General features: G+C 37.5%; 1 protein-coding gene across 1 annotated transcript in view; it reads right to left on the bottom strand.

The window, feature by feature from the left end:
* TBX20 (T-box transcription factor 20) overlaps positions 1–18,431 on the bottom strand; it is a 51,924-nt gene extending 33,493 nt beyond the window's left edge. The window contains exons 1-5 of the mRNA XM_039336795.1: positions 18,006–18,431; positions 11,616–11,856; positions 5,624–5,788; positions 1,607–1,715; positions 407–565 (exon numbers count right to left, since the gene is read on the bottom strand). Coding sequence (XP_039192729.1) covers positions 407–565; positions 1,607–1,715; positions 5,624–5,788; positions 11,616–11,856; positions 18,006–18,132 — 801 coding nt within the window. The 5' untranslated portion in view covers positions 18,133–18,431. The remainder of the gene's footprint in view (positions 1–406; positions 566–1,606; positions 1,716–5,623; positions 5,789–11,615; positions 11,857–18,005) is intronic.
* Between the last annotated feature and the right edge of the window lie 8,193 nt (positions 18,432–26,624).

Genomic DNA, 26,624 nt, shown 5'->3' with positions numbered 1-26,624 from the left:
CCCCAAATATTACTGAAAATATATAGAGAGAGGAGTTATTTTTTTACATAGAAAATTGATATATGTTCTGATTGAACTGAGTAGCATATTCTGAGGCAAGGCCTTGCCAATAATAATTTTTTGAAAAATATTAATACTGCCAGTTCTGACCCTCAGAACTGAAACCCTGCACAGGGCCAAGAAGAGAAGGAGCTAAGCTAGTCTCTACTCAGGTCTTTTAAAAATTAAATTAGATCCCAGTCAGATGTTTTGCTTATATGTACTTAAAGGAAAATAGATCATTTTGTCTTTTCTGCCCTATTCTGAGAATGTTTGTATCATCCAGCTCCTTTTTGTATTTCAGTCAAGTAGAATTTACAAAAGAACAACATTGACAATAGTTAGTGAATTGGGTGAAAAGACTCACCAGTTGGTTTTGATAGGCAGTGACAGCTGTAAACACTGTCTCTGGAAATATAAATGTCCTGAATTCTTCAGATTTCAAGTTAAGCAATGAAGCTGTATGATCCTTCTTTTTGATTATATGCACTCTAGGTTGATATTTGTGCATTGAATTCAATATTATCTAGTGGGGATAAGGAGAGAAAGCATAATCAGAATCATTTTCAATCAGCAAATTATATTGTCTCATCCATAAAAACCGCTATACCAGAAGAAGACATGCTAGATTCCTGGCTAGTAACAGAAGAAACCATGGATCAGTTGAGTTCTGGTTTTTGTCCTAGGCTCACTTCTACCATATGCCAGTTGCCACAAATTAATTCCACTCCATGAGGTTCAGTAAGAAGAAGGATGTTAAAGGTTTTAAAATGGGGGCATTCCTTAGTTTTTGTCACTTAACCAGATTCCCAGCAGGATTTTGGAAGTTACTAGTGTCACATAGCTTCCAAACAAAGAGTAAGATTATTTATACTTAAGTTCCCATTGAAATAAATAACAAGGCAATTCACATTTCTTCATATTCCGTCTTGAGACAGCCAAACATACAGCATTTATCCTAAATTTAAATATGGAGATTGACATTTTACATCAGTGATGCAAAAGGCTTTTGGCTAAGAGTCACACATGGCATGCTGAGGGACATGCTCCAGTATGTGGCAGGATCAAGACAACTATGACTGAGTTTCATCAAACATGGAAACTCCAATGAATGTAATATTATTATTTAATAATATCTCTAGACATCTAATACTTTCCTGCTTCTATCATCCAAGAGAGTGGGCTAAATACAGGTTGCATTTGCAAGTTTTATGTAATTGCAGGTTCCAACATTTAAACTTGTTTTATTGCTTTCAAAACAGATCAAACAAAAAGAAGGTAGGGAAAAACTTTCAGGACAGAAATTCTTAAATAATTAACAGTTAATTGTTACAGATGGTCTAAAAACGGCTTTCAGAGCAGAATAAATACTAAAATATTTTCTGTGGTATAAGATCCTGTTACATGCCCCATCCTCTTCTATCAGTTCATGAAATTTCACAAATTTTAAAGTTTACTTAATAATTACAGGAACAACTATTGTGGTGATTTTGGCATTTCCAACAGTGTGGCAGAAGGAGCCTAAGGTGTACCATTGTTTTTTGTTCTCACAGGACCAAGTACTCACATGACCATGCTGATCTAGCTCATTGTTGGTGAGTTTCACTTTTTCAAAGGATACCATCTGCTTCAGCAATTGTTCTCCAGTAAATGGAGAATCTGGATGCACATACAGCCTGGGAAGCCAAATAACAAAGCTCATCAAGGCCCAGCAAGCAGACAGAGCGACAGAAAGATATACAGATGCTTTTCATAAAACATCAGCACTTAAACTAGTAGCCATCATCCTCAAAACTTTAGTTCAGTTTCCCTAACTATATTTAGACTCTTCTCTTAAATCTACATAAAAGGGAAAAAATAGCCAAAGAACAGATATAAATCTAAATCTAAGATGAAGAACTTGTTAGAAGTAGAGGAACAGGTTTTGTCATAGGATTTTGCAAGATATTTGCTCCAAACAAATGAACTAAATAAAAAAGAACTTATTTTATTATTATTATTATTATAAGTTTAATTTTCTGAAAATTGTCTCTTTGGTTTTTCCATTCTGAATATTATTTTTTTCTTATTCTTTTCCATTGTGACTCATCTTTCCTAATCCTTTAACAATTTCAAATGATGATTTGTCTAAACTGGATAGGAAATACTAGTTTCTTACTTGGAATTGCACGGGGGGGGGAGAGGGTAGATGGAGACTTAAAAAAAATAAATCTTAAATAACAGTATGCTGATATTACAGCTTAGAAAGAGGGGAAGTTACCTGTGTTCGATGAAATCAAAGACATTTCCCTCCAACATACGTATTTCCAACAATGATTACAACCATCTTTCAGTGTTAAAGCACATTCTTGTTATGCTCAAGATGCCAAAGATGACCTCAGGAAACTCAGAGTAAAACTCCAGGAAAGATTCCCGTTATGAATCTGGAAATCTAGCAGTATACAGAAATCTAGCACTAAGCTAGAGGAACCAGTTATCTGACTGTGTTATAATTCTACTATTTTTTTCCATTAATTTGATTATTAAGACATAAATTCTCTGGCCATTCATGCATCAATCTCATAAAATGATAATAGAATAATTTCATATTAGATGATCCAAGAAGGCTTCTTTTACCAGCAATCTGAACAGTGATTGATACATCAGTTTCACAATGGACTTCTGGCACTTTGCATTTCAAAAAATATTGATTTAAAGCCTACATAAAGTAAAATATTTATAGTAAAATATCAATGCATTATTATTCATAAAACTATTATGAAACCAAATACCACTGCTTCTTATGATCCTGATTGAAAGGTGGCTTTTCTGGCATGAAGTGCAATTTTTTTTTTCAGCCAAAAGAAATAATGTAAATTGCAATAGGGTTCATGAAGCAAAAGAATATTTTCTACTTGCATAGTTTTGATCATCTCAAGGTATAGAAAACATTTCATTCCATATTTTTGCTCTGGAAAAATTCTAGATCCATATCCCTGTATGAATAAGGACACAGCATGGCTTACTTACAAGCAAACTGTGGATAAAACTAAGTTGCAGAGTGAATTCCACTGAAATCAACAGGAAATTCTAAATAAATATGACCAACATAAAACAGACCCACCAAGTACTTCATCTACTGGTCTCATCACAAATAAATGTTTCTATTTAAGGCTATTATTTAGAAAGGCTCAGACATATTTTTATCTCTTCGTGAATGCTTAATGTTTCCGTATATGAAGTGTGCTCTCCGCTATCTTTTTGTCCAAATAGACTACACTGTTTCTCTCTCCCTGAAGCTATTCTGACCGAGCTTGAAATAACAACACATAGGTCACATAAGCATTTTCCATTGAGATGCAGGAATTAAAGTGGCCTTCTCCAGATGCCTTCCAATTATGAACTATAGTCACCCTTGGAAAAATAGGTTGAAGCACTGAAAAAAGACAAAACTCAGCCCATAACGTTTACTTTTGCTCCAGCCCACCTAGGTTTTTATGAAGATCAAATTGGGGGTAACAATGAATGTAGTCTTGCATTCATTGGAAGAAAAGCTGGATATAAATGACAGGGTGGGTGCTGAGCTAGCAAGAACCACAGGCGGTGCAGATAGTCCTCAACTTACAAGTATTCATTTAATGAACATTCAAAGTTACAACAGCACTAAAAAAAAAGTGACTCATTACCACTTTTCACGTTTATGACTCTTGCAGCATTCCCACAGTCATGTTACCAAACTTTGGGTGCTTGGCAACCAGCATGTATTTATCACACTGCAGCATCCCAAGGTCCCAGGGCTATCATCTGCAATATTCTTAGGGAGCTTCTACAAGCAAAGTCAATGGGGGAAGCCACATTTGCTTAACAACCATGTGATTCACTTAACTTCAATTATTCACTTAATTATGGCAAAAAAAAGTTGTAAGATGGAGCACAACTTACTTAAAAACAGTCTTGCTTAGTAATGGAAGTTTTGGGCTCAGTTGTGGTTGTAAGTCAAGGACTACCTGTATAGTCAGTGCATAAACAACAAGAAGAGTAAGGTATAGTGATTCTCTCCCCCCCCCCCATTGAGTAATGATTGTTTGTTAGAGCAGTAGCTCAATTTGTACAGCATTCTTATCATGGATTGTCAAGAGCAATGGATTGTTTCTTTCCTTCTAGTAAAAAGTAAACATTCTGAACTTGCATTCAAGCTACAACACAAAACCTCACAAAAGATAGAAGAGATATCAGCAAGTTAATATCCTACAGATGGTACATCTTTCAGATTTTTGGCTGGGTTAATAAGGCTATTTAAGCAATTACTCACAATAGATTTGTTTTCTCTGAAGGAATTTTAACCTTGTGCCTGCACAGCACACTGTACACACAAAGTTGTTTCACATGTTGACAGCAGGAAAAGAAGGATTTAATGGCCGTCTGTGATGAAGCGTTATGAATGAGAATGCTTTCAAATGATGCTGGATAATCCTTATTCATTATAGAGTTTGAAGTTGTAGTGCTGAAAGTTATTTCTCTATAGATGATGCAGAGAATGCTTGAGGGTATGAATGTCACCAAAGCTTACCTACACCGGTGACTTTTTCTTTCTTTCTGAGTGCCCCTTATAGAAGAAATGAATGTACAGGTCCTTCTGAGATCAACAAATGAATTTAATTTCACCAACTTGCAAACCACAATCACCACTATTTCAAAAAATACATTTGGAAGTAAGAGCTTTAGAATCAAAGTTTCAGAACACAGATGGTGATCATGAAAAGGCAAATTCAAAACTGTCAAAGCTTAAGGATAGAGTCTAACTTATTTTTTTCAGTTTAAACCGCTGAGATTTTCAGTTTAATCTGCAATAAGCTCAAGTTGAAAAAGGGACAAACCCATCACACTAAAAATGGTCAAGGCTAGTGCAATCAGAGAACAATCCAAAAGCACTGTTTCTAAGATTTTTTCCTCCGAAGCCTGCATACAAAAACAAACTTATCTATATAATGGTTATGATGGAACTTGTCACAGATGCAGCTCCAAAGACTGGAAGCAAATGTAAACAGTTTCTTAAGATTTCAATATTTATGAAATACATTTTGTTCCTTGCAACTTTCTTCACAATGGATCCTGCCTTGTTCAATAAAGTTTATTCCATAGTAAAGGGACATAAGTAACAGCTTTTCAGGTGTGCTTCTCAGTTGAGATGGAAAAATAACAGAAATAAAATAACCAAAATGTGTGATCTGAAAGATATCTAGAAAAATCCAGCATTTATTATTTTTCCCCCTGAAAAATAAGTCACATATTACAATACAACAAAAATATTAAGAAAAGGACTGAATAGTTGAACAATGGGTTACATCAGTTTCATATTAGACATAGGCCTTTTGTTAGATTAACTTATGCCTAGAGATTTTAAGCATTTCAATGAATGAAGAGTGATAGAAAAGTATATACTGCTTCTGTGTCAGTAGAAACACATTTTGTATCCATAAACACTTTTTCTGTTTATTCATCTCCTGCTGTAATTTTTCTAAAACCAAAGAAACTATTAATAGCAGAGGTGTGTATATGTGCACAAGTGTCTGCATGCATATACATTATTTTCAGGTGAACTAACCTTGCAGGCAGAGGGGGGTCTGCTTTGCCAGCAACCAGCCAGGAAGATCTATGGTAGGCATATCTGTATCTCTTATTGTCCACTGGAACTATATCCATGAGCACAATGAACTTGGCTTCTGGATCCACACCAGAAAAGGAAACCCTAATGGTTGGAAACATCCTTCTGAAACAGAAAAAAACACAATGAAAAAAAGAATAAGAGAATCCTCTCACAACTGATTTAAGAAAAAACAGCCTTGCAGCATGGCCATCAGAGAGAGGGGGGAGGGGGGGAGGGAGGTAATCTTTGTGTTTGGGGATTTTTAAAATAAGCCATATCGCCCTACATTATACACTGCCTGAAAGCACCCCATTCTTGTAAACATTTGGAACTCATATAAAGAGAATGGGATCAGACTGTGTTATAATTGACATATATGTCTGCCTTTGTCTCTTCCTGCCCTCTGAAGGAAACTGCACAAAAGGAAAGGAAGGAAGGCAGGTAAACATCTCAGAAGACAATGAGGATTCTCAAGAATTACAGCCTTTTTCAAAAGAGGAATAATATAATAACTAACTGAATATACAGAGAGTGATTTTGTTGAGAGACAACTTGTGGGTTTAGAACCTAACACTGAGATCAGATGCATTTCACTACACATCTAATTTTATAATACAGAAATAGTTATAACTCTGGACCTTGGATAAATTGCAGAAGCATTAGCCATTTGAGCTTCCATGACATCTGAAGAAAATAATTATTTTCTCTGTACTGCACACATATGAGAAACAATCTTGTGCCAGTAATCCATTATCTTGATTTCCACTTCAGAAATAAAAGGGAAATTTTCAGGAGGTCAGCTAATTTGCACTAGACGTATTTGAAAAAAGGAGAAAAAAGGTGGAAGATAACAGCATTTTATATAGCCAGGCTGGCCACATGACCATGGAAAATGTCTTCGGACAATGCTGACCAAGAAATTGAGATGAGCACCAGGAAATCTTTATCTACCTTAGTAAGGTAACTACCAATATCTGCAATTTCAACTTGATGTCATTAAATACAATTCTCTATTCCACACTCTGCATCATTCAGTGCATTGATGAAGTACAATCCAAACTATTAAAGTTGATGTCATAGCAAATAAAGTCCAATGCTGTTAATGATTAGGGTGACAATTCAACACACCCCATTTCTTTATCTTCCTTTTTCATTAATTAACTTTTAAGCTTCCTTGAGTTTTTATGTCTATTATGAATTATGCCTTTACAGTTGGCAGTGCCAACATGACTTGTGACTCTTGCAGGCCAAAATAATGTCTGGCAGACATTTCTGTGAAGAACATTCATAATTATTTAAAAATTGGTGTATTTGTCTCAAACAACTTGTAACCAAGGTTAGGTTTGGATGTGATGCCAGTATATTTTACAAGAATCTTTCAAGCAATGTCCTCCCAATGTTTTTTTTTTTTAAAAAAACAAGTAAATCTTTTCCATCTGCATCTAATTTATACCTTTAATTTAGTGACTACTTAATGACTACTATAAATGTTTTTTTTAAACAGACAGTTTTCTCCTACCAGTATTAAACATCAGGAAACTGATTACAAGAGACTCATTGTGAGAATAAAATGACAAGGAAATAATTAGTCATTATTCTGAGCCCAGAGAGGAAAATAATGGGGTATTAATAAGATCAGGTAAAGTACTTAGATTGCCTTTCTTTAGTCAGTCTCACTGATTTGCAAGAATGACTGTACCATAAAACAGCATGAAAATAACAGAGCCAAGAACCAGAATGACTTTGTTCTCCCATAATTTAGACTGGGTTGTTTGGTTGTTTTTTCTCGAAGGTCACGATAATGAAAGTAATCCTTATAGGTTTACCATCATATTTAAGACCTAGGGCAATATTTAGTTACTCAGCAGGGTTACAGCTTAAGCTGATGCAGACAATCTAGTGAGAAATAAACAAGTATATTAAGCTGTCCTGCAAATTTCTTTTTTTAAGTTTTTATTGATTTTTTAATATAATTCAAAAGTGCTTATTCAAAAATCATGTTATCTGAGTATATCATTCACTAGTACAAACTGAATCCCTAATCCCTTATTCTTTTCTCCAGCCATTGATAAAATAAGTCCCCAAGTTTGAAAATATTCTGTTTCTTTTTCTTTCAACCTCAAAGTAAGTCTGTCCATTTGTGCACAATCTAGTATTTTTTAATTATTTCTTCCTCTGGTGGTATTTCTTCATTTATTGTGCAAATATGATTCTTGCCACTGTTATCATATGTAAAATCAAGTATATACTTTGTTTGTCAAGTTTTTCTGGCATTATACCTAATCAAAAAAGTTCAGGTTTAAAATCTACATGTTTTCCCAACATCTCTTCTAGTCAAATATGTATTTTTGTCCAATATCTCTTTGCTTTAACACATGTCCACCATACATGATAACATGTATCTGACTTGTGATTACATTTCCAACATCTATCTGAAATTTTTAAATATTTTTGCTAGTCTTGCTGGTAGCAAGTGCCATCTATAAAACATTTTATATAATTTTTCTTTGTAAGAGGTTGACATTGTCAATTTATAATTTGTTTCCCATAAGTTTTGCCATTTCTCTAAATCTATACTATATCCAAAATTCTTTACCCACATTATCATTGTTTCTTTTACTTGTTCATTTTCCATTTTCACATTCAATAAAAAGTTATACATTTTCTTAATTAATTTCTCATCAGAGGTTACTAATATCTGATCAACAAGATCTGCTCCTTATAAAATCCGTATAGTTTAACATCTTTGTCATATCACACTTGCATTTGTAAATATGTCCACCATGATAAATCAATACCCCAATTTTCCATAAATTTTAAGTTCCCTTCAGAGTTTAGAATATCTTTATATATCCATATTTTCTCAAGACTGACTAAATTTGGATGTACAAATGCTTCCATTTTTGAGAGCCATCCTGGAATTTTCAAGTATATTTTACATTTTATTTTTTCCCATGTAAAAAATAATGCATTTCTAATATAGTGGTTTTGAAAATATCTATGAATTTTATTTTTCTCATACCATAAGTAAGTATGAGTTGTAAATCATGTCCCTCCAAATACAACAATCTTTTATTTCTAAGAGTTATCCATTCTTTTACCCATGTTAGTACTAATGCTTGATAATATAAAACCCACCCTGGCAAGCCAAAACTAATTTTCCTTAGCTTCTTGTAACATTTTCAATTTAATTCTAGTTTTCTTTCCTTGCCAAATAAAATTTAAAATTAGAAAAGTTAAGTCTTCAAAGAATTTTTTCCCAGTTTTTTAGGTATCATTTGAAATAGAAACAATATTTTTGGTAATGTATTCTTTTTCACCGTAGCAATTCTTTCTAACATCGATAGTTAGAAGTTTTTCCATTTTTCCAAGTCAAGTTTTATTTGATTCAGTAGTTTTATATAGTTATCTTCTTTTATCGTTGAACATCTTGCTGTCAGATACATTCCCAAATATTCAACTTTTTTGACTATTTATAATTCTATTTTTTCTGACACTATTTTTTGTTTGTTTATCTGTAAGACTTTTAACTATCACTTTAGTTTTTTCTGTTTCTCTTCAGTCCTGCTATCTCTCCAAACTTTTCTATCTTTTCCAATAATTTAGGAATCATCTCTAAAGGATCCTCTAGGATGAATACCAAGTCATCTGCAAATGCTTACAATTTATAAGTTTCACCTTTTATTTCTAGTTCTTTAATTTCTGGGTCTTGTCTAATATTACTATTTAGAACTTCCAAAGTTAAAATAAATAACAATGGAGGACATCCTTGTCTTGTGCCTTTTCTTATGTTGAAATTCTATGTATAATCTCCATTTACAATAACTTTTGCTGTTTGTTTGTGATATATTGTTGTAATCATATTTATAAAATTTTGTCCAAAGTCCATTATTTTTAGTTATTGAGTCATAAATTGCCAGGAAACATTATCAAATGCGTTTTGAGCATCTAGAAATACTAATGCCAATTGTTTCTCTGGATGGATTTTATAATATTCCAATATGTCCATTATAATTCTTAAACTATTTTTTATTTATCTCTTTGATAGAAATCCATTTTGGTTGTTTTTTCTCGAAGGCCATGATAATGAAAGTAATCCTTATACTTTTACCATCATATTTAAGACCTAGGCTAATATTTAGCTATTCAGCAAGGTTAAAGATTAAGCTGACACAGACAATCTAGTGAGAAGTAAACAAGTATATTAATTTCTTTTAGCTCTGAATGAGACTCCTGTATGAAGCAGATTCTAACAGCAGAAGCAAGAAAACAATATAATAAAACTAGTGATTATTCCTTTTACAATGTTATACATTTGGCCTAAACAATGTAAAAACTGTTCAATTTATGTGCAGATTGGAGGGGGAGAATGATAAAAATATTGGCACAGTAGCAGCGTGGCAGAGTCTCTGGTATGCACCAATATTTAATTAACATTTTGGATATGATTCTATGCAGAGTAGAGAGGCTTCTAGACTCTGATGAATTAATTTTTCCAAAGTGAAATATTGGCTTTTCTAGTTGTAAATACAGTATGTATTGAACCATAATTCCTATCATCCACAGATAACATATTTATTTAATCTAAAAGCAACAGGTTTTTATTATCAACTCACCAGTTGAGGCTGAGATGATTAATAGGTCAACCTGTTCTAAGGTCTGGGATGGCTGTTTCAATCTTCAAAACTGTCTCAATTCTCTGTGATTGCAAGACATTAAAAGTAGCTTCTTCTCTGGAAATGGTTTCTGGTAAAATTTTATATATGTATCACCTTCCTCATTTTACAAGGGTTCAATCTAATTAATAAATTAGATTTGTTCCATTAAAATTATGGCTTGTTTTACAAATATTTTTATTTTAGTCACTCTAATGCTTTCATTGAAATGTGCTTTTCTACTTCCAATCTCTTATTAATTTTTATTTTACCCCAAATAAAAATTCAAGTGAAGATTTGCAGTACATATTAATATACCAATGTAGTATATCTCCTCAAATTGAAACATAAAGTAGTGTGAGACAGTTTCTGATGGCTTGCATTATACATTAATGAGAGACAGTAACTTTTTATAGACTGCTATGGGTTATAAGGGCAAATGTCCAATGTATATTTATCACTGTGAGACTTTGATATCAACTGACTATTAGTGCTTGTGTGAAACAGCCATCATAGATCAAAAACAGACCAAAAAAATCATGTTATCTGACAACACTTCAAATGCAACACTTTTCTGTGGGTGGCAATTCATCCATTCAGCTGTGTGTCACTCAGTGCTATGGTGTAATAAAGCAATGACACAGTGAACAAATCAGCACCACTTTATTGTCTGACAAGATTTCTAGCACAGACTGGATGTTTAAATAATGGGAAGGATACATATCTGGCTTCCCTTCCAGGCTTGTTCAAAGACAATTTACCCATTTTAAACTATCTCAGTTTCTTCCATAAAGTCAAGTCAATCCAATTTTCATTAAAATTCAGCTCAAAGCTGACTTCCTCTAGCCATGTGCCTCATACATATCTGAGTGTGCTGCTCCTGGGAACTAGATAAAAATGCTTTTTTAAAAAAAATGTATTTTTTCCTATATTTTTACTGTTTCAAATACATAACTCCATGCAGCGTACAGATCAAGGTCATTATAAAAACAACTGAGCTGCCCAATTACTAAAACAAAAAAGCAGTGCTCTTCTGAATGCTTGGAGTGAGAGGCTTAAATATAGCTCTGCGGCAGCATATTCCATGGTCTCAGGGCAAACAGAGAAATAAACAGAACACACTGCTTATTGTATATCAGCCTGACCTAGTTGAAGCTGAGCTAAAACTACAAATTCCAGAAATCCCAGCAATTGTCACTTTTGCTAAATAATTCTAGAAAATTATTCACACATCTAAATGGTATCAGTTGTGGGTAAGATGCCCCAAACCCTGCCAAGCAATATCCCAGTCTTACCTTCCTGATTTTGTGATTATCATCTCAGTCCCTAGTTCATGGAATTTGTCCCAAAGCTCTTTGGTTTCCAAACTGCAGGAGATTTTAGCCATCTCTTCACTAGGGATAACTGGGGTGGTGGGGATTAGTGGCTCTGTGCAGAGAGATGAAGGACTGCTACTGCTGCTAAAATCCCCATGGGTGTCCAAGTTTGGCAAATCACTCAGAGGCTGAGAACAAGATGATTTCTCCACAAATTGCTCTGAAAAGAGGACGAAAAGAAAAGCAAGAGGCTGGTGAGAAGATTAGCCATGGTTTTGTGTGTGGAATGGTTGCAAGTAGCAGATCTGGCTGGGTGCACATAAAGCTGCAATCCCAGAGCTGTAGGCTAGACTGTGAAATTGACCAAAACTACTATAAGAAACCAATGGCAATATGCTCCCATGGAACCTACCCACCCATGGAGTACCCTTGAGTCAAGCTCCATGGAAGAGAGGTTTAATTAAATAAAGCTAAAGCAAATAGTCCCAAATGTGGCTAGATTAATCAGAAATAAAGCTGACTGATTCCAATAACAAGCCCAAAACTAGACGTGAAACTCACAAGCTTTGGGAAAAGACTTTCAAAGCCCAGAAATGAAATTGACAAATTCTAAAATGAATTCATTTGATGGAGAAATGATGCTTCAACTTTGGATATAGTTCATCATCCCCTCCCCTTTTCTCCCTTAAGAGAAGCCATTAACAATCTTTTCGAAAAGCTGAGTGCTGGAACTCCAGAAGAAATTCAGTGCTCCCGAATTTTAGGTTAGAATCTCCACAACTAAAAGAAATGGATTTGCGGTAACCTTCTGCAGAAAATGAAACAAAAGGATCCAGACCAATCATTTTAAGGCAATAAATCCACTTCAATGTCTGATAATCACAGTAGCCTTTGTAAACTTGGCTTTTAATAAAATTTGTTAGTCGGAAAAGGTACTTCCAGACTACTGATTTTTTTTCCCTAACACACCTTTCTTCTTACAATGGGAATCAACAGTACTGGAAAGGGGTGAGAAAGGGAGAAAAAAGAAAGAAAGAAAGATGTGATGGTGGGGAGATGGTTCTGCTTCTCATTTTCAATCTTGTTGATTTTGCAAGATTTTAATTCAGAAGAAAATGAGCCTCTTCTCCAAATATATTTGCATTTATAATCAGTTATAAATTATAAAAAATGCTGCCCTTTTCTTCAGAACAGGCCAATTTACAGTATTCCCCTGAATGGCAAAGTGCCAATACCAGTGAATAGAAGGATTTGTGATTATCTCCATCCCCAGTTGAAAAGTTCAAAAGGCAAAATCTGGCAGAAAATCCAGGAACTAACTGCTTAGGTAGAAGCATTCACAGGTATAGGCAATTCCTGGTTGATTTTTACCCTTGCATAGAGAAAACTAGACTGTCAGAGCAGCTACTATATCCAGTTTTCTACTTGTAGAGGGACTTGTTAATTAAACAAAGGAGCATTTACTTGGGTCAGCATTCAGTAACAAAATTCTAGAGCAATCTGAGCACCTCACAAAATGTTGGGAGGTCAGAATCATTCCAACAGGAAAGATGGCTGTTGTACATGTCCTTAATTTCAATTCTTTTGAAGGAGGAAAAAAAGATTTTTTTACATGAATTGCTCAGAAGAATTTTAGATCACACATAGCCAGTTGCAGTGTGCAGCCACTTAGCTTGTGGGAAACAACTAAAAAGTGAAAATAAGCCATCACTGATCCATTATTGATGGAGAATGGGAGTGCTGCTGATGTTAAATAATATTTTGGGAATTCCCAGGATCTTGGTCAGAAATCCCATTGATTTCATTGGGATTTGTCTTTAGGAAACTTTTGGGAAATATGTTACAAGTCTGGTTTATTCCACTGATGGTTTTACAGGCAGAGACATCCTTGTCACCAGCCCAACCTTAACTTCAGATTTCAGAGGTATATTTATGGTGTTGTTTTAAACACATTTTCTAGAGGTCAGTGACCACAATGACATTTAATTCCAATGTGTGGTGCAGATTGCAGTGTTAAATGTTTGGCCACTTCCCTGCAAAAGTGGCTGCTTGTAGAAGAGGCTTGCTCATGACAACTTAACCATTCTTGACTCACTTGATTCCAGTTTTCTGGAAACTCTGCTCAATCATAAAACAAACCAAGGTGAGTAGGTTCATGCAACCCACTAGCTGCTGATTTTGCACGAATCTACTTGCAAGATTGTTAGAAAAAAAGCAGAATGGAAAATGCTGCCCAGTACTTTAAGTTGTTAAAGGAAAATCCAGAATTAATATAGATGAATGAGCCTTGTGCAAAATAATTGCAGACACACAACCTTCCAGTCAAAATGAAACCCTTACTTAATTTTACTTTGATCTGATTTTTCTCTCATTAGGAAGAGGCGGCTGTATGAAATAGTGGTTAAAGTGAAGGATCAAGTCTGGAGAAATCCAGATTCAAATCCTGGGTTCTATGAAGAATCCCAGAAACTGACCCAGAAATTTTTAGCCAAATCTTTTGGAATTGTCCAGATAAAAAGAAAACAGAGACAATCTTGAGCTCACTGGAGGAAGGGCAGCCTACACATTCAATTAGAAGAAAAAAAAATAGAAAAAGAATTGGGGAGATTGTTTACTGAGTATGGTGGTGGAGTGGAGAGAGCAAAAAAACTCGGTCACTCCAACAATTATCAAGATGCCTAGAAGGCAGTCCACCTAGCTCAAAGCTGACAGAAACCATCTAGTCATCAGGTGAATTTAAAACTAGAAATCTCTCCCAGTCTCCCTCAAGGACAGCAAGGATCTGAAAAGGGGATGCTGCAGGAGAAGGGGGGAGTGGCTCCTGGACTAATGGGATCCATGCCGTGTAAACATTAGATGAGGTGCGTTGGTTTCCAAGTCATGGGAGTCAGAGAAACTAATGAGTGAAATGTGCAAGACAATCGTCGGCATTTTCTCATGTGTGATTTACAACTTTAACTGGCTGCAGTGGTTGGGTGATACTATAAATCACAATCAGCTTTCAGCACTCTACAAATTTAGCTGAGGTGACTTTTTCCTGAGTAGAGGCACACCAGACAGCAATTTGGAAATGTCCAGTGCCTGCAAAATATTAGGCCCACTATAAAGGGCTTCTAGAGCTATGACATCGATTAAACAGACTAATGACTAACGAAAACGGGCTGATTTTCCTGGAATCCCAAAGGCTTATTCGGATTTGTTTCGATGTTTATTCCCCAGGATCCTGCGTTTTCACAGGGCGTAGCTCCTGGGAATAAACAGCCCACAACAATTCCAGATGTTTGAAATTCGCCTTATTGGCCAAGTCCACATAAAAGCTAAATTTGCCTAATCACTGGATTCGCCAAAAGCAGGACAGTTATTGGCAGAGTGGCTTTGAAAGGAATGGGAGAAATTTTTCCTGGTCAACGGAACTTCTCTGCTATTGAGCAGATCGATTTGTGCAGGATTTTACTTTCGATGGAATTCCTCCATACGAAGAATCCACTTTTGACAGCCTGAATTAGCTGTCTTAATCAGTCCAGCATGAAATTATATTCCTCTCATACTGTTATTTACCAGGAACAAAAAATAATTCGCATGTCCCAGAAGTAAATTAATGGTAATAAAAGAACCGAGCTCATTTTTCTTGAACTCTACCAAACCAATCTAATGGATCTCAGCCTTAATTGTTGATCTTTCTTAATTGAGACTGTAAGTGGAGTCTGAAAAGCAGAAAGCCATTTCTAACCCAGAAGTTACACTAGAAAACGTCTTCACGTAATCCAAGCAATTAAGTTTAAATAAAATCTACATTGGGTCGGCATCTGCATGGGTGTGCTGCCCAGAAGATATTCAGCAGTCAGAACTCCTTATAGTAATAGGAGGAACTGGACCGGACCACTAAACCACTTAACCCAAATCTGAAGGGCAGAAATCATTGGCGCCCCTTAGAGAAATGTGGCAAATAGCTTCCTCTATGCTCATCAAATAAATATGGCAAAGCCTGGAATGTCTATTTGGCTTAACAGGATAAGGGAAGCTTGGATGGATCCAAGCGAGATTTGGAAACAACATTGTGGAACCTCATTCTTCCAGCGAGCGGTAGCTCGTAGCTAAAAAAAAAGGACTTCGTACATAGAGATCAACAGGGATGGGATATTCTGCGTTATTTGGGAGGAAGCCCAAATATTGAAATCGATGGGCAAAAGTCCGTCCCATCGACTTCAATACTTGGGCTTCCTCCCAAATAACGCAGAATATCTCCCATCTCTCATTTCCCAGCTCATTTCCCAGCCGTCCTGTGTGAAGTCTAGTAGTGGATATTAAATCAGTTCTGTGTAAGGCTCTAATGAGGATTTTGCGTCTCAATTCTGAAGTTTCTTTAATTTTTCGTTTGAAAACTGGGATGAAAGGAAAAAACATTTCTAGGAGCCGAGCCAGGAGAAAAACAGATGTGCGATCGCATTCTTTTATAGCTAAAAAAAAAATCTATTTTCTGTCTATCCTGCACTTATCAGAGCTCAAACTTCATTAAAAAAAAACTTTTCCAAAACTTCATCTCCAAGAAGATTTTAAAAAGGCAGTGTAGTTCATTAAAAGGAATGTTTTTTTCATCCATAAGTTTAGTTTATTTGATCACTTTTTAACATAAGACTGAGAGAAAGTGGTTTTTTTTCTATTTCTCTTTGAAAAATGTTTTTAATTTTTTTCTAAAATGCACTATTTTCTCCAATGATTAGGAAAGTTACTAACGAAGCAGAAGAGAGAAGCGTTTCTTTTTTGCTCAGCAATGTTTGTGAACAACTCTAAAGGCTGCTGTGTTTGCAGATTTGCTTTATTTTTTTGCAAACTTTCAAAACAAAATTATGAAAATGTTTAAAGGAAATAACTGGAGGAAATTTTGCTTTTCTTTAGGAAATCCATCGGGGCAGGGATCTATTAAACTTTGTGACTGTGTTATGAAAAGTATCGCCGGCTGATTCAGCTTCAGCCATTCTTTAAACGTTCGTATCCTGAATTTTGTACACCGTTTCAAGCAATTTCTTTTAAAGATCAAGGGGACATTTCCAAATGAAAACCTTAAGGACCTGGCAATTAACTGGCGAATTTAAAACTCCAGTCGAGAATTGTTTGAATTCAGGACTGATTGCAGTTCGGAGTCAATCTGATTATTTTAGCACCATTGTCTCAACATTAGTAAATGCAGCGATCCGTTCTATGTAGCTGCGTTCCCCCACCACCAATACAGAGCGCAAATGGAGTTCCAAGCAATTATCTGAAAATCGGTCCTTCTGAAACCAAGGATGCTTGTTGCCACAGATTGGGGCAGAACTTGTTTATTCAAATTATGGTCTGATCCTGTGCCTTCATATTTGGAAACAAGACCAATTTAAATGGGACTTTCAATGTCATTCTATCTTCCCACATCACCAGTTGAGGGAACATCAAAATGTATTGCAGATAAGTATGGATGCCATTATATCATGTTTACTTGGGGGGAGGTGGGAATGTGTCACTGATCTCCCTTACTGCAGCCTTGTACATTTCTATCTAGGAGGTTGTGTGGATCAGTAGGTCTCCCCTTCCATTGAAAAAGCAGTCAGGTCTCAGTGGAGCAGAACTTTAGCTAATTTTATAAGGCAGGAACTTCAAATAAAATGGACAAAGAAAGTAGATTTTCATCCTATTTTCTTTGGCGGCTGAGCCGTGGTGATTTTGCATAGGGCAATTACATAGGGTAATTAAAGCTTATTTCCCCATCAATTTCGACTCTTAGGAAGAGAACCCGCAAGGGCTTCTCTTCTCCGTTTTGGAATTCGGTTGGGTTTTGAAAGATAAAAACGTTGTTTCGATTTAATAAGCTCAAACAAATAACAGCTTTGAATGCTTCCTTTAAACATGAAATATTTTTACGTGTACCTAGCACAATTTAAAACCAAGGGCAGATGAATTCCTTAACAAATTCACTCAAAAAGGCAATATTCTTCAGGTACAGATTCTCTGTGTCTCTTGGGTGTTACTAAGGAAAGGTTGTGTTATGGTCGATACTCGTTAACATTCTGCTTGTTGGTGGGGATCTGAAATTTTAAATTACGGGATGAAACCGAAGCCAGTCCGCCCATCATTCCCAGTCATTATGTCTAATAGGAGCGAATCCAATATCTTTTTTGAGGGTCACAGGTTCGCTAGTTCTGCAAACATCCCTAGGTTAAGAATAAGTTCTGACCATCCCTCTTTAAAAGTTAAGCTACCAACCAAATCCAGTTGGCGTCCGTCTGCTGAGTCAAAGTCGCGAGCTCCGCAGCCGCAAACCCCTCTAGATCCCACAGAAACCCCTCTCGCATTACTTCCTCCTCAAACGCCGGGCTATCCCGAAGCTGGACTTACCCAGAGGCTTAAGGGTGTTCTCGGGGTTTTCTTTCTCTTTGGGGTTTCCGCTTGACATGAGAGCCGCGATGGAGAAGGCGTTCGCACGGGAGGAGAGCTGAGGTTTGGGTGACACGGTGTACTCCATGTCTCCGAGGCCGCGGTGCCCAGAATCGCAAAATCTAGCCAAACCCACCCTGAGTGCTCCTCCTTTTTCCTGCGACGGTGCGTCGTCAGCCCAGGGCAAAAAGGAGGAGAGCCAAGCCGGCCCGCAGAAAAGGCGGCACTGGAAGGGGCAAACCTCGAGAGCCGGGCAGGAGATGGGCGGGCAGGTTATGCGGCGCTCATCTTTTCCCTGAACCCGGAGCGTGGGTTCGAGTTGGCTGCAATGAGCGCCAGAGACAACTCAGCGGAGCAGCCAATACAAGCAGCCCCCTAGCCCCTCCGGCTTAATTTGTTGGCCGCCTAGATCCTATCGGCTGCCAGCCAATCAGCGCCTGGCCACGTCAGGACTCCTTGATCCCACCAGAGGGAAGCGAAAGAGGAAGGGAGGGGGAGGGGAAGGAGCGGGGACAGGAGCGCCCTCATCCCGGCTCTGGTTGCTACGAAACTAGCTCACGGAGCAAGATGTTTTGGACCCGAGTCAGTCAAGTCCAGCAATTGAAGGAAAGAGGTGAATCTGCTTTTTCGGAGCAGCTTTGCAGAAAATCAACTGCATTTAAGTGCCCCCCCCCCGCCCAGTAAGACTGCAATCTATTTCTCACTATCATCTATCTCTTGTGAAGTGCTTCGAAGTAAGCCCCCTTTGGATCGGTCAAACTGACTGAGGCATCAGCGACCAACTTCTTCAAGCTAAGCAGCCCCGCTGGCTTGCTCAGACCAAGTGCACTTAGACTGGGGTTTGCCGCGATATTGTAAAGCAGGGATTTCGTAGGCAAGATTTAAAATACATCTTCCTCCCATAGAAATCAACGGTGCCCCAGTCACGCCTAAGGTTTCAGTCTGAGGACCTAATTTTTGGAGGGTTTCTTCCTACCTCGTCCTACCTTTTCATCAAACACACATGCTAGCCGTGGTTTATGGAACTAACTAATGCACATATTAGGCCAACTGAATAACTATGGGTAGGTTGTAAGAAACTAGCTATAGAGGGGAATGGAGTCAGTCTTACCGAAGTCCTGGTTATGTTAGCGTTGCTTAGTTAGCCACGGTTAAGTTAGTTGCAGCTTGTATAAAAATAACTTGTCCCGACTCCTACTCAAATCGGAATGAAAGCTTTTCCTGAAGTATATTCAGAGCTTTGCTTCAAATGAGAAAAAAATGGATTCAATTGTCTCCTATAGAAAGTTCTTTTTGGGGGATGGGGGTGGGGAATGGAGGGGAAGGGGGCATTATATGATTTCATGAATCTGCATGAGTCAGTAAATACTCGGGGCTTTCTGATGGATCTCCACCACCAACTGCTTGGCCACCATATCCTGCATGCTTAGAAGTAATATTTAAGGTACAATTGAACTATAGCTTTCACTTATTAGGGGGAAAAAATGCAACGATTGACTGTTGGAAGGCTGTTGTTCCTCACCCTTTTAATTATTTTTAATGATCTCACAAAACAAAATAAGGCATCTTGGACGATTAACACTCATGTTCTGTAAAGGAACTATAATAAATAAAATGAGATTTTTTTCTGCTGCACTACCAGACAGTTTATGGATCTTCATTTCATAGAAAGTTCTTATTCCTAAATCAATTTCTTGAACATATTTGTGCGACTTCTAAGACGGCTAAACGTTTTATATCTAGTAAAATAAGAAAAAAAATTAAGCCATCTTGGTATCATTCTAACTTTCAAAGTTGTAGATAATTCCAGTCCTAGATTCCAAATTGTTTAAATTGCAACCCTTTGCACATTTATTTGAATTAGCAACCTAATGAACTCGGCAGACTTGCTTTCAAGGAGACACCAGAAAAACGCGCCATTTAAATTGTAGGGGAATCGTATGTATGTGGTTGGAAAGAATTCAGGATACCCCGAATCTTAACAAGAACACGCCTCTATTTTTGCCCACGACGTGTTACAAAGACTCGGTGTATCTTACAAACGCAAAAAACTTAATCGAGTAAACGGCAGTTGAGTTAATCGTGAGTTACAGAGCCCAGTCAATGGGTTCCCTTTTCATAAATTTTGTTGGGATCGGTCCTCTGCCTGTTTTAGAATTACGCCATTGCTTGAAAGCAGAACGGTTACCGGGATAATTTCTCTGCCTGGGTTGTCCCTACGCTAACTACGGGTCTATTGCAGCTGGCTCAAATGCTTCTCTTGCTGTTAGTGAGCCCGGTGCCTTGCAGCGCAAGAAGTGAAGGTGCCCCCTCTTTTCTTTCAACCGTCCTTCCCCTGCGCCACCTTTAACGAATAGCAGCGCTCCTGCCTTTCCCGAACTGCGTGTCTCGGAATGTATCTGGGAAACGTAGACAACTTTCTCTTGCCCCGAAAACCGATGAGCTGCAGCTAAAGCGGTCCACGCAGCAATTAAGCTTCACGCTTTGGGTTCCAACGGATTTAAAACTGTGCTTGCAACTGATAACGCACCTGTCCTTCTCCCCTTCATACTCCATTCTGACCCGAAGGTGGATTTCAAAAGGCAACTGGACTTTCTTGTTTTTTTTTTTTCCTTGAAAATATTTTGCTTTTCATCCAAGAAGCTTCTTCAGTTCGCTTCTTTGGATGAAAAGCAAAACCTTTTCAAGAAAGTCCAGTTGCCTTTTAATAAGCACCCTTGGGACAACCATGACATGGATGATTGAGAATCTCCATAGGCATCTTCTAGTTCGACTTTTCAAGGCATGAATTAGCTAGTTAGTCTTGGGGCGATAAATTATTACCAAGTACTTCAGCATTAAAGGATTGTGAAGGCTGCTTCCTAAAACAGCGCTTTTTATGGGACTTCAGCCACAAGCTGGGTGCTCAAAATCTCTCCTTCTTCCGTAAGGGGTCTTTAGCCCTTGGAAGGCAGAAAAGGAGACGCGGACTGAAATGGGCCAGTTCTTCCTTTCTCTTTGGAGGAATTTGTGATTTCCAGCAATAAATAGTTGGTCTCAAATATTTGCTGTTTTGACTTCCACAGGAATCACTTCTTCAAACTGTTACTTCCAGTGTGCTCAATCTCAAGTAATCGGGTTGAAAGACCTAGCAAGAAAACTTAAAGACTTTGGAAGCCACATCAGTAAGAAAAACCTGCCTTGCAAACTATAAATGTTTTGGTGATGCACCTGAGTATTCCTAGGGTCACTGGCTTCCATCAATAGCCTAAGTGGATCTATTTCAGTTAAAGCAGTTTTTAAAAGTAATATTAATTTAAATAAGAAGGATGTGTTTTATGACAAAGCCATTGACTGTGTTCACATATCAATGTATCCAATTATTTCTTTCAGTCCTGATTTGTTTACTAAACAGTTGTCTAGGTTGGGATTATATTAGCCCTAAAACTATAGCTGAGTAAAATATAATAGGTGAATTCAACCAGCACATTAAATCAAATCCTGCTGAACCACATTATAGTGATGTGACCCCACCAATGATGGAATTATTATTATTATTATTATTATTATTAGCCAATGTTGAGCTAAAATCCTATAAATCTCATCCACTGAAATGAGTTGGCCATATTTTTTATAGTACAATGCATCTGCCTTATGTGCAATGAAAAACACATCTGCCAAGCAAGAGGCAGATCTCACTTGTCAGAATAATGCCAGCCTTATTGGCTTTAGTAAATAGAACACCAAAAATTGTATTCTTGTATGAAGTAGGATCTCCAGAACTCCCCTGTTCAGACATTGCTGGACTTTCCTTATATAGGCAAGGAGGCCTCTGGAAAAGGAAAACAAGGATAAAGCCACCCTTGCCCCCTAAGGAAGTATTGCAGGCAGCTAGTCCCTTGCACTTCATTTGGAATCTGTTGAAGCACTTGATAGTAGAAACTGAACGTGTCTAGCAAATTGCACATATCCATGCCTTCAACTCAGCTAGTTGGAGGTGTCAGTTCATCTGGGTGGCAAGAGTTCTTCAGGATTACTTCGTATTCCCTGTTTTGTGGGTGACAATCGCATTTTCCAGTGCACTTTAGTTCTGATCAATATTGTGATCCAAATGGAGATGTTTCTGGACTTGCATTTAATCCACTTACATAGACAGAAATAGTGATACATGCCAACTTTGCTATTCTAAAACATTACAGTTTGGACAGGATCCTCCAATGCCACTTCAGTCTTTTAACAGGTGTGCAACAAATATCGTTTTTTCCCAAGCCTGCAATCTTCCCCATGTATTTGGACTACAGTTCCCAGGATATCGAGGCAGCAACTGGTCATATTGCAACTATCATCTAAACATCCAACATTTGGGGTATATTTTACCTCTGCTGAGCTTTCCACCTTCCCATCCATTGCCTTGCATCTGGCTCTACACATTATGCAGAACTCTTAATTGTTTTGACCTTATACATTTTCATTAATATTTTTATATGCCTGCAATCTTCAAGGCATTGTGGGATTTTTTATAACATACTGCACAACAAATTGTCATGTTACCATAGGATGTTATGAGAACTTAGAACACTTCCTTGATTAGCTTCTGGTTCAGTGGGAACACTAAAGATCAGACTGAATTAACCAGATAAAAGTGCCAGATACTAATTTTTTAAAACATGGATAGCAAGGAGCATACCAAAGTGAAGCAGAAGTTGGGGATAATAATGACCCTCCTTTTAAATGTTTTTCCTGTTTTACTATTCTCAACTTCACAGAATCCGATTCTTTATTTGGTGTATTAACTAAATGCCTCTCCCACTTCTCCGTTATTGTTAACCATCCAGTTTGCCTCCTCTTAGTCAACATGACTGTTTTGTGTCTAATGGTGTTACTTATCACAGAATGAAAGCAAAGAAACAGGATTAAGGAGAATCTGCTGAATGTGTCTGAAATTCTATTTTCTTGTCATGATGTTAAATTTTGGGATTTGAAAAACTAAAAAAAAAAAAAGATGAGAGAGACATTTTTTTGTGAACTGCTTCAGATCATAACCACGTCCTCTTTTTTGGGGATTTAAGCAAATATAATCTTTATTATGGTCATAAACCAGCAAAACAAATGCATGAAAAATATTGTCCACTTTCCTCTCCTTCCATACTAGGAAGTTTGGGAGCTGAAGTACACCTCATCCAAGCATTACTAGATGTAGCTGGGCAAGTTATATCAACCCCAATAGTTGGCAATACCAATAGTTGGCAATACTGGTCAGGGATTGTGAAAATTGAGATCTTTGTATCCTTTAAGTGAGATTTCCCCCCCCCCCCATTCAAAGTAGATGTATTATGCTGAAACCTTTCAGGAAGAAAAAAATATGTGTAAGGACTGGCTGAAATTTCCTCCTACCAGAGTACCCTTCCTGGGTAACCATCTTCAGGACAAAAAGCAGCACCTTTTCAAGCAGGATGCAAAGAGAGACAACTAAGAAGGCCAATTTGCAGTCCCGTGGCTGCAAATCTAACTGGCCAGTCACAAAGGAAAATCTGCCCCACAAGGAAGAGCATTGGCATCTGGTCAACATTAGTTTCACTAGGCAGCAATTCCCATCATCCTCCAGTGTGCTCAGCTAGGAATGGTGGATATTGTTGCCTGATATAGCTGACTGCATGAGCAGAAGAAAACAAGGCTCTTCCTTGAAATATTTTCCTTTCCACCATTTGGAAACAAGTTGCATCTCTTAGGATTTCCTAGCCTTCCGTCCTCCAGTTCTGTTATCTGTCCCAAGTCTCAACACCCTGGGGAAACAAGGGCGCCTGCCTTCTAGATTCCCTCCCTCCTTTTCACCTTGCTCCTGCCCTGAGCTTGTACTTTAAAAGAGAAAGAAGAGAAACAGCCCTTATAGCTGCATACACTATCAGTTGCAAAGACAACGAATTTATAGAATAGATGCAGGACTTTCATTTTGGGGTTTTCTTTGGTTTTTTTAAAAAAATTGGCTAACAGATAAAAATCTAATAAAATTATTATAAATGTTAATGAACTTGTTGCTTAACAATTAAATCAGTAATGCAAAAAAGAAAGGAAGGATTGCCATGCTCAGTAGCCAAACAATCCTGAGAGATAGTTGGAAGATGGTAATCACTGAGGAAGAGGGTAAAGTGTCTTGCTGGAGGAAGGCATGGCCAGTTGTCTGACACCCAGTAAAGGGAGACTCCTACAAGGAGGTGGGAGTATATGCCAATATTTTTTGCAAGTCCAGTATTATACTGCCTGTAGACCCCTAATTTAGGGCAAAGATCTGGATGTCAAACTATCGAAAGTTATGCATGTTGAACATTTGTTCATTCCCTGAGGAGAGACCTATAATCTCTCCAACTGCAATTCAGCAGTAATTTTCCAGCAAAACCTTCATTGCTTTCAATGGGATTTTTCAGAAGTGTCTCTCTTGTCTGATATATTCTTGAAATCTCCAAGAGATTCACATTTCACCCTGGTTCTGAAAGATTGCCATTGATTGAGGACCTATCCAGCTTCACCTTCAACCTATTTCAAATTTCACTTTCCCTTGCAGAGAAAAGAGAAGCATTGCTAAACTTATTAAGCATGTTTCAAATGTAAATCCTAGAGCAGGAAAAGGAAAAGGCTTGATTAAGATTTGAAGGCTGACAATTAGATTGTGGCACAATTACGCACTAAAAGCTTCTGCACAGAGTAATGCTGAATATATTTTGCTAATTCCTGGGGGCTGTTATCAGCCAGAAAGGCCAGCCAAGGAAGATGAAGGTGGGAACCCTGAGCAGTCTGTGGCGTTTTTTTTTCAAATTCTCTTGCCTAGCTTGTTTTTGAAGGGAAAAAAGTGCCGGGAAATTACTTTTTGTGTGTTTTGCTTCCTTTGGTTTGAATTCCTATATTGTTTATATTTGATTTTCTCCCAGACTTGGAACCTGTTCTGTTGGGATGAGGAATGTGTAGGGTATGCTTGCATAGGATCATTTTTTAATTTCCCTACTCATAGAAAAGGGTTCAGAAAGATTTCTTCCTGAATATCTAGCTTCCTCCACTTTCGATTTCCCAAGTTACTTTTTTAAGGATTTCTCCTGGATGATTCTTTCTTCCGGGTTTGCTGACATGGAATTAAATTCAAATCACCTACTGGATTTCTCTTTTTTGTTCATTTGGGGTAGGAGAAGAATGGTGAGGGAAAAGATGAGGGGGACCGACTTCATTTTCCAATGGCTGTATTTGTGTGTGTTGTGTGTGGATTTATATATGTGCATTTTGCACCACTAATTTATATCTGGTTTTGTAGGAGTTAATGGCTGAGTTCTGTGTTGATTTTTGGATGGCTATGCACTGCTTGGCTCCTGGATGGCTTTTTTCAAATTTACTTACTGCAGCCTATGAGGAAGACACTGTCCTCCAAGTTTTATTAGGGGAACCATCTTCTATATGAGAAATCCAGAACAGAACATTATGTATTTTGACAGCAATATATAATTACAGGTTGCCAAGTACTATAAAAATTATGGTTCATCTTGATCACCATCATTTCATGTGAAGCTTGTGGCATGGATCCCTCTGGAAATGATTGGGTCTTTTTTGAGTTCAGAATGCTGGCATTGGCCAATGCTTCATATACATTCATCCACATGGAGTTTTGGTATCTTCAAGCAGGTGGTCCAGGATCTGATAGTTGAGCAGCCAATAACACGATTGGCTTCTCCATCCTTGCTGATGTAATGGACACCATCTCAGGAAGAGAGCAACTATCATTGCATGTGCATTTGGAGAAAAATTTGTCATTTATTTTTTACTATGTATTATGCTGCTAGTTTAATGCTAATGTAAGCTGAGCCTGCTTCTCTACACATTCCCAAATCCTTTCCCATCAAACTGATAATTTTTCAGCAATCTAATTTGGAGACCAAATTTTCCATTTAGATGGCCAGTGTGTTTTTAAGAAAGGTGCAACCAATGCCACAGTTATTTGGAAGCCAAATACGTTGGCATTTGCTTTTGTTAAATTGAACTCTCAGCCCATCTAGCCTATCTCAGTTGGGGATTGATGAAACTTACAACCCAATGTTTCTGAAAGCCATCAGGTTGGGAAAAGCAAAATTACACAAAGGGGGAATTATGATTTGTAGCAACTTCTTACTATATTGGAAGTTTTCTTTTAAAAAGCAGATAGTTCACTAACATAGGTAAGCTGCCTGTTCCTCCCAGATTTAACATCTGTAGATCTGAAAAAAGGAGCAAAAGGCTCAGGTAGAATTTTTAAGGCACACGGACCAACAACACTATTTCAAAGAGCCTCCATTCCCTAAACGTACCCCAAGGTGACAACATATTTTTTAAAGCAGGTCCTCCGTCTAGCAAAGACGAGACCACAGAAACGTTTATTCTCATGCAAAGCAGCTGTCACAATTTTTGGTTGCGCTCGATCGGAAGTCAAGCGACAATATTTTTTTTTAACAAGCTTGCAGTTCCAGTGATTTCGGGGTGGAAAATGGAGCTTTGTGCCCTTTGATTTCTGTTTAAATCTGAAACAGCTTCTTCATTCGTAGGGGAAAATTACTGGGAGGATATCGGCTTCTCTCTTTTTCTCCTTCT

The sequence above is a fragment of the Crotalus tigris genome, unplaced genomic scaffold (genome assembly GCF_016545835.1).
Source record: "Crotalus tigris isolate CLP2741 ecotype Arizona unplaced genomic scaffold, ASM1654583v1 scf7180000017666.379230911805:20528666, whole genome shotgun sequence".
Taxonomy (NCBI): domain Eukaryota; kingdom Metazoa; phylum Chordata; class Lepidosauria; order Squamata; family Viperidae; genus Crotalus; species Crotalus tigris.
This window is presented reverse-complemented; position numbering and strand designations above follow the sequence as displayed.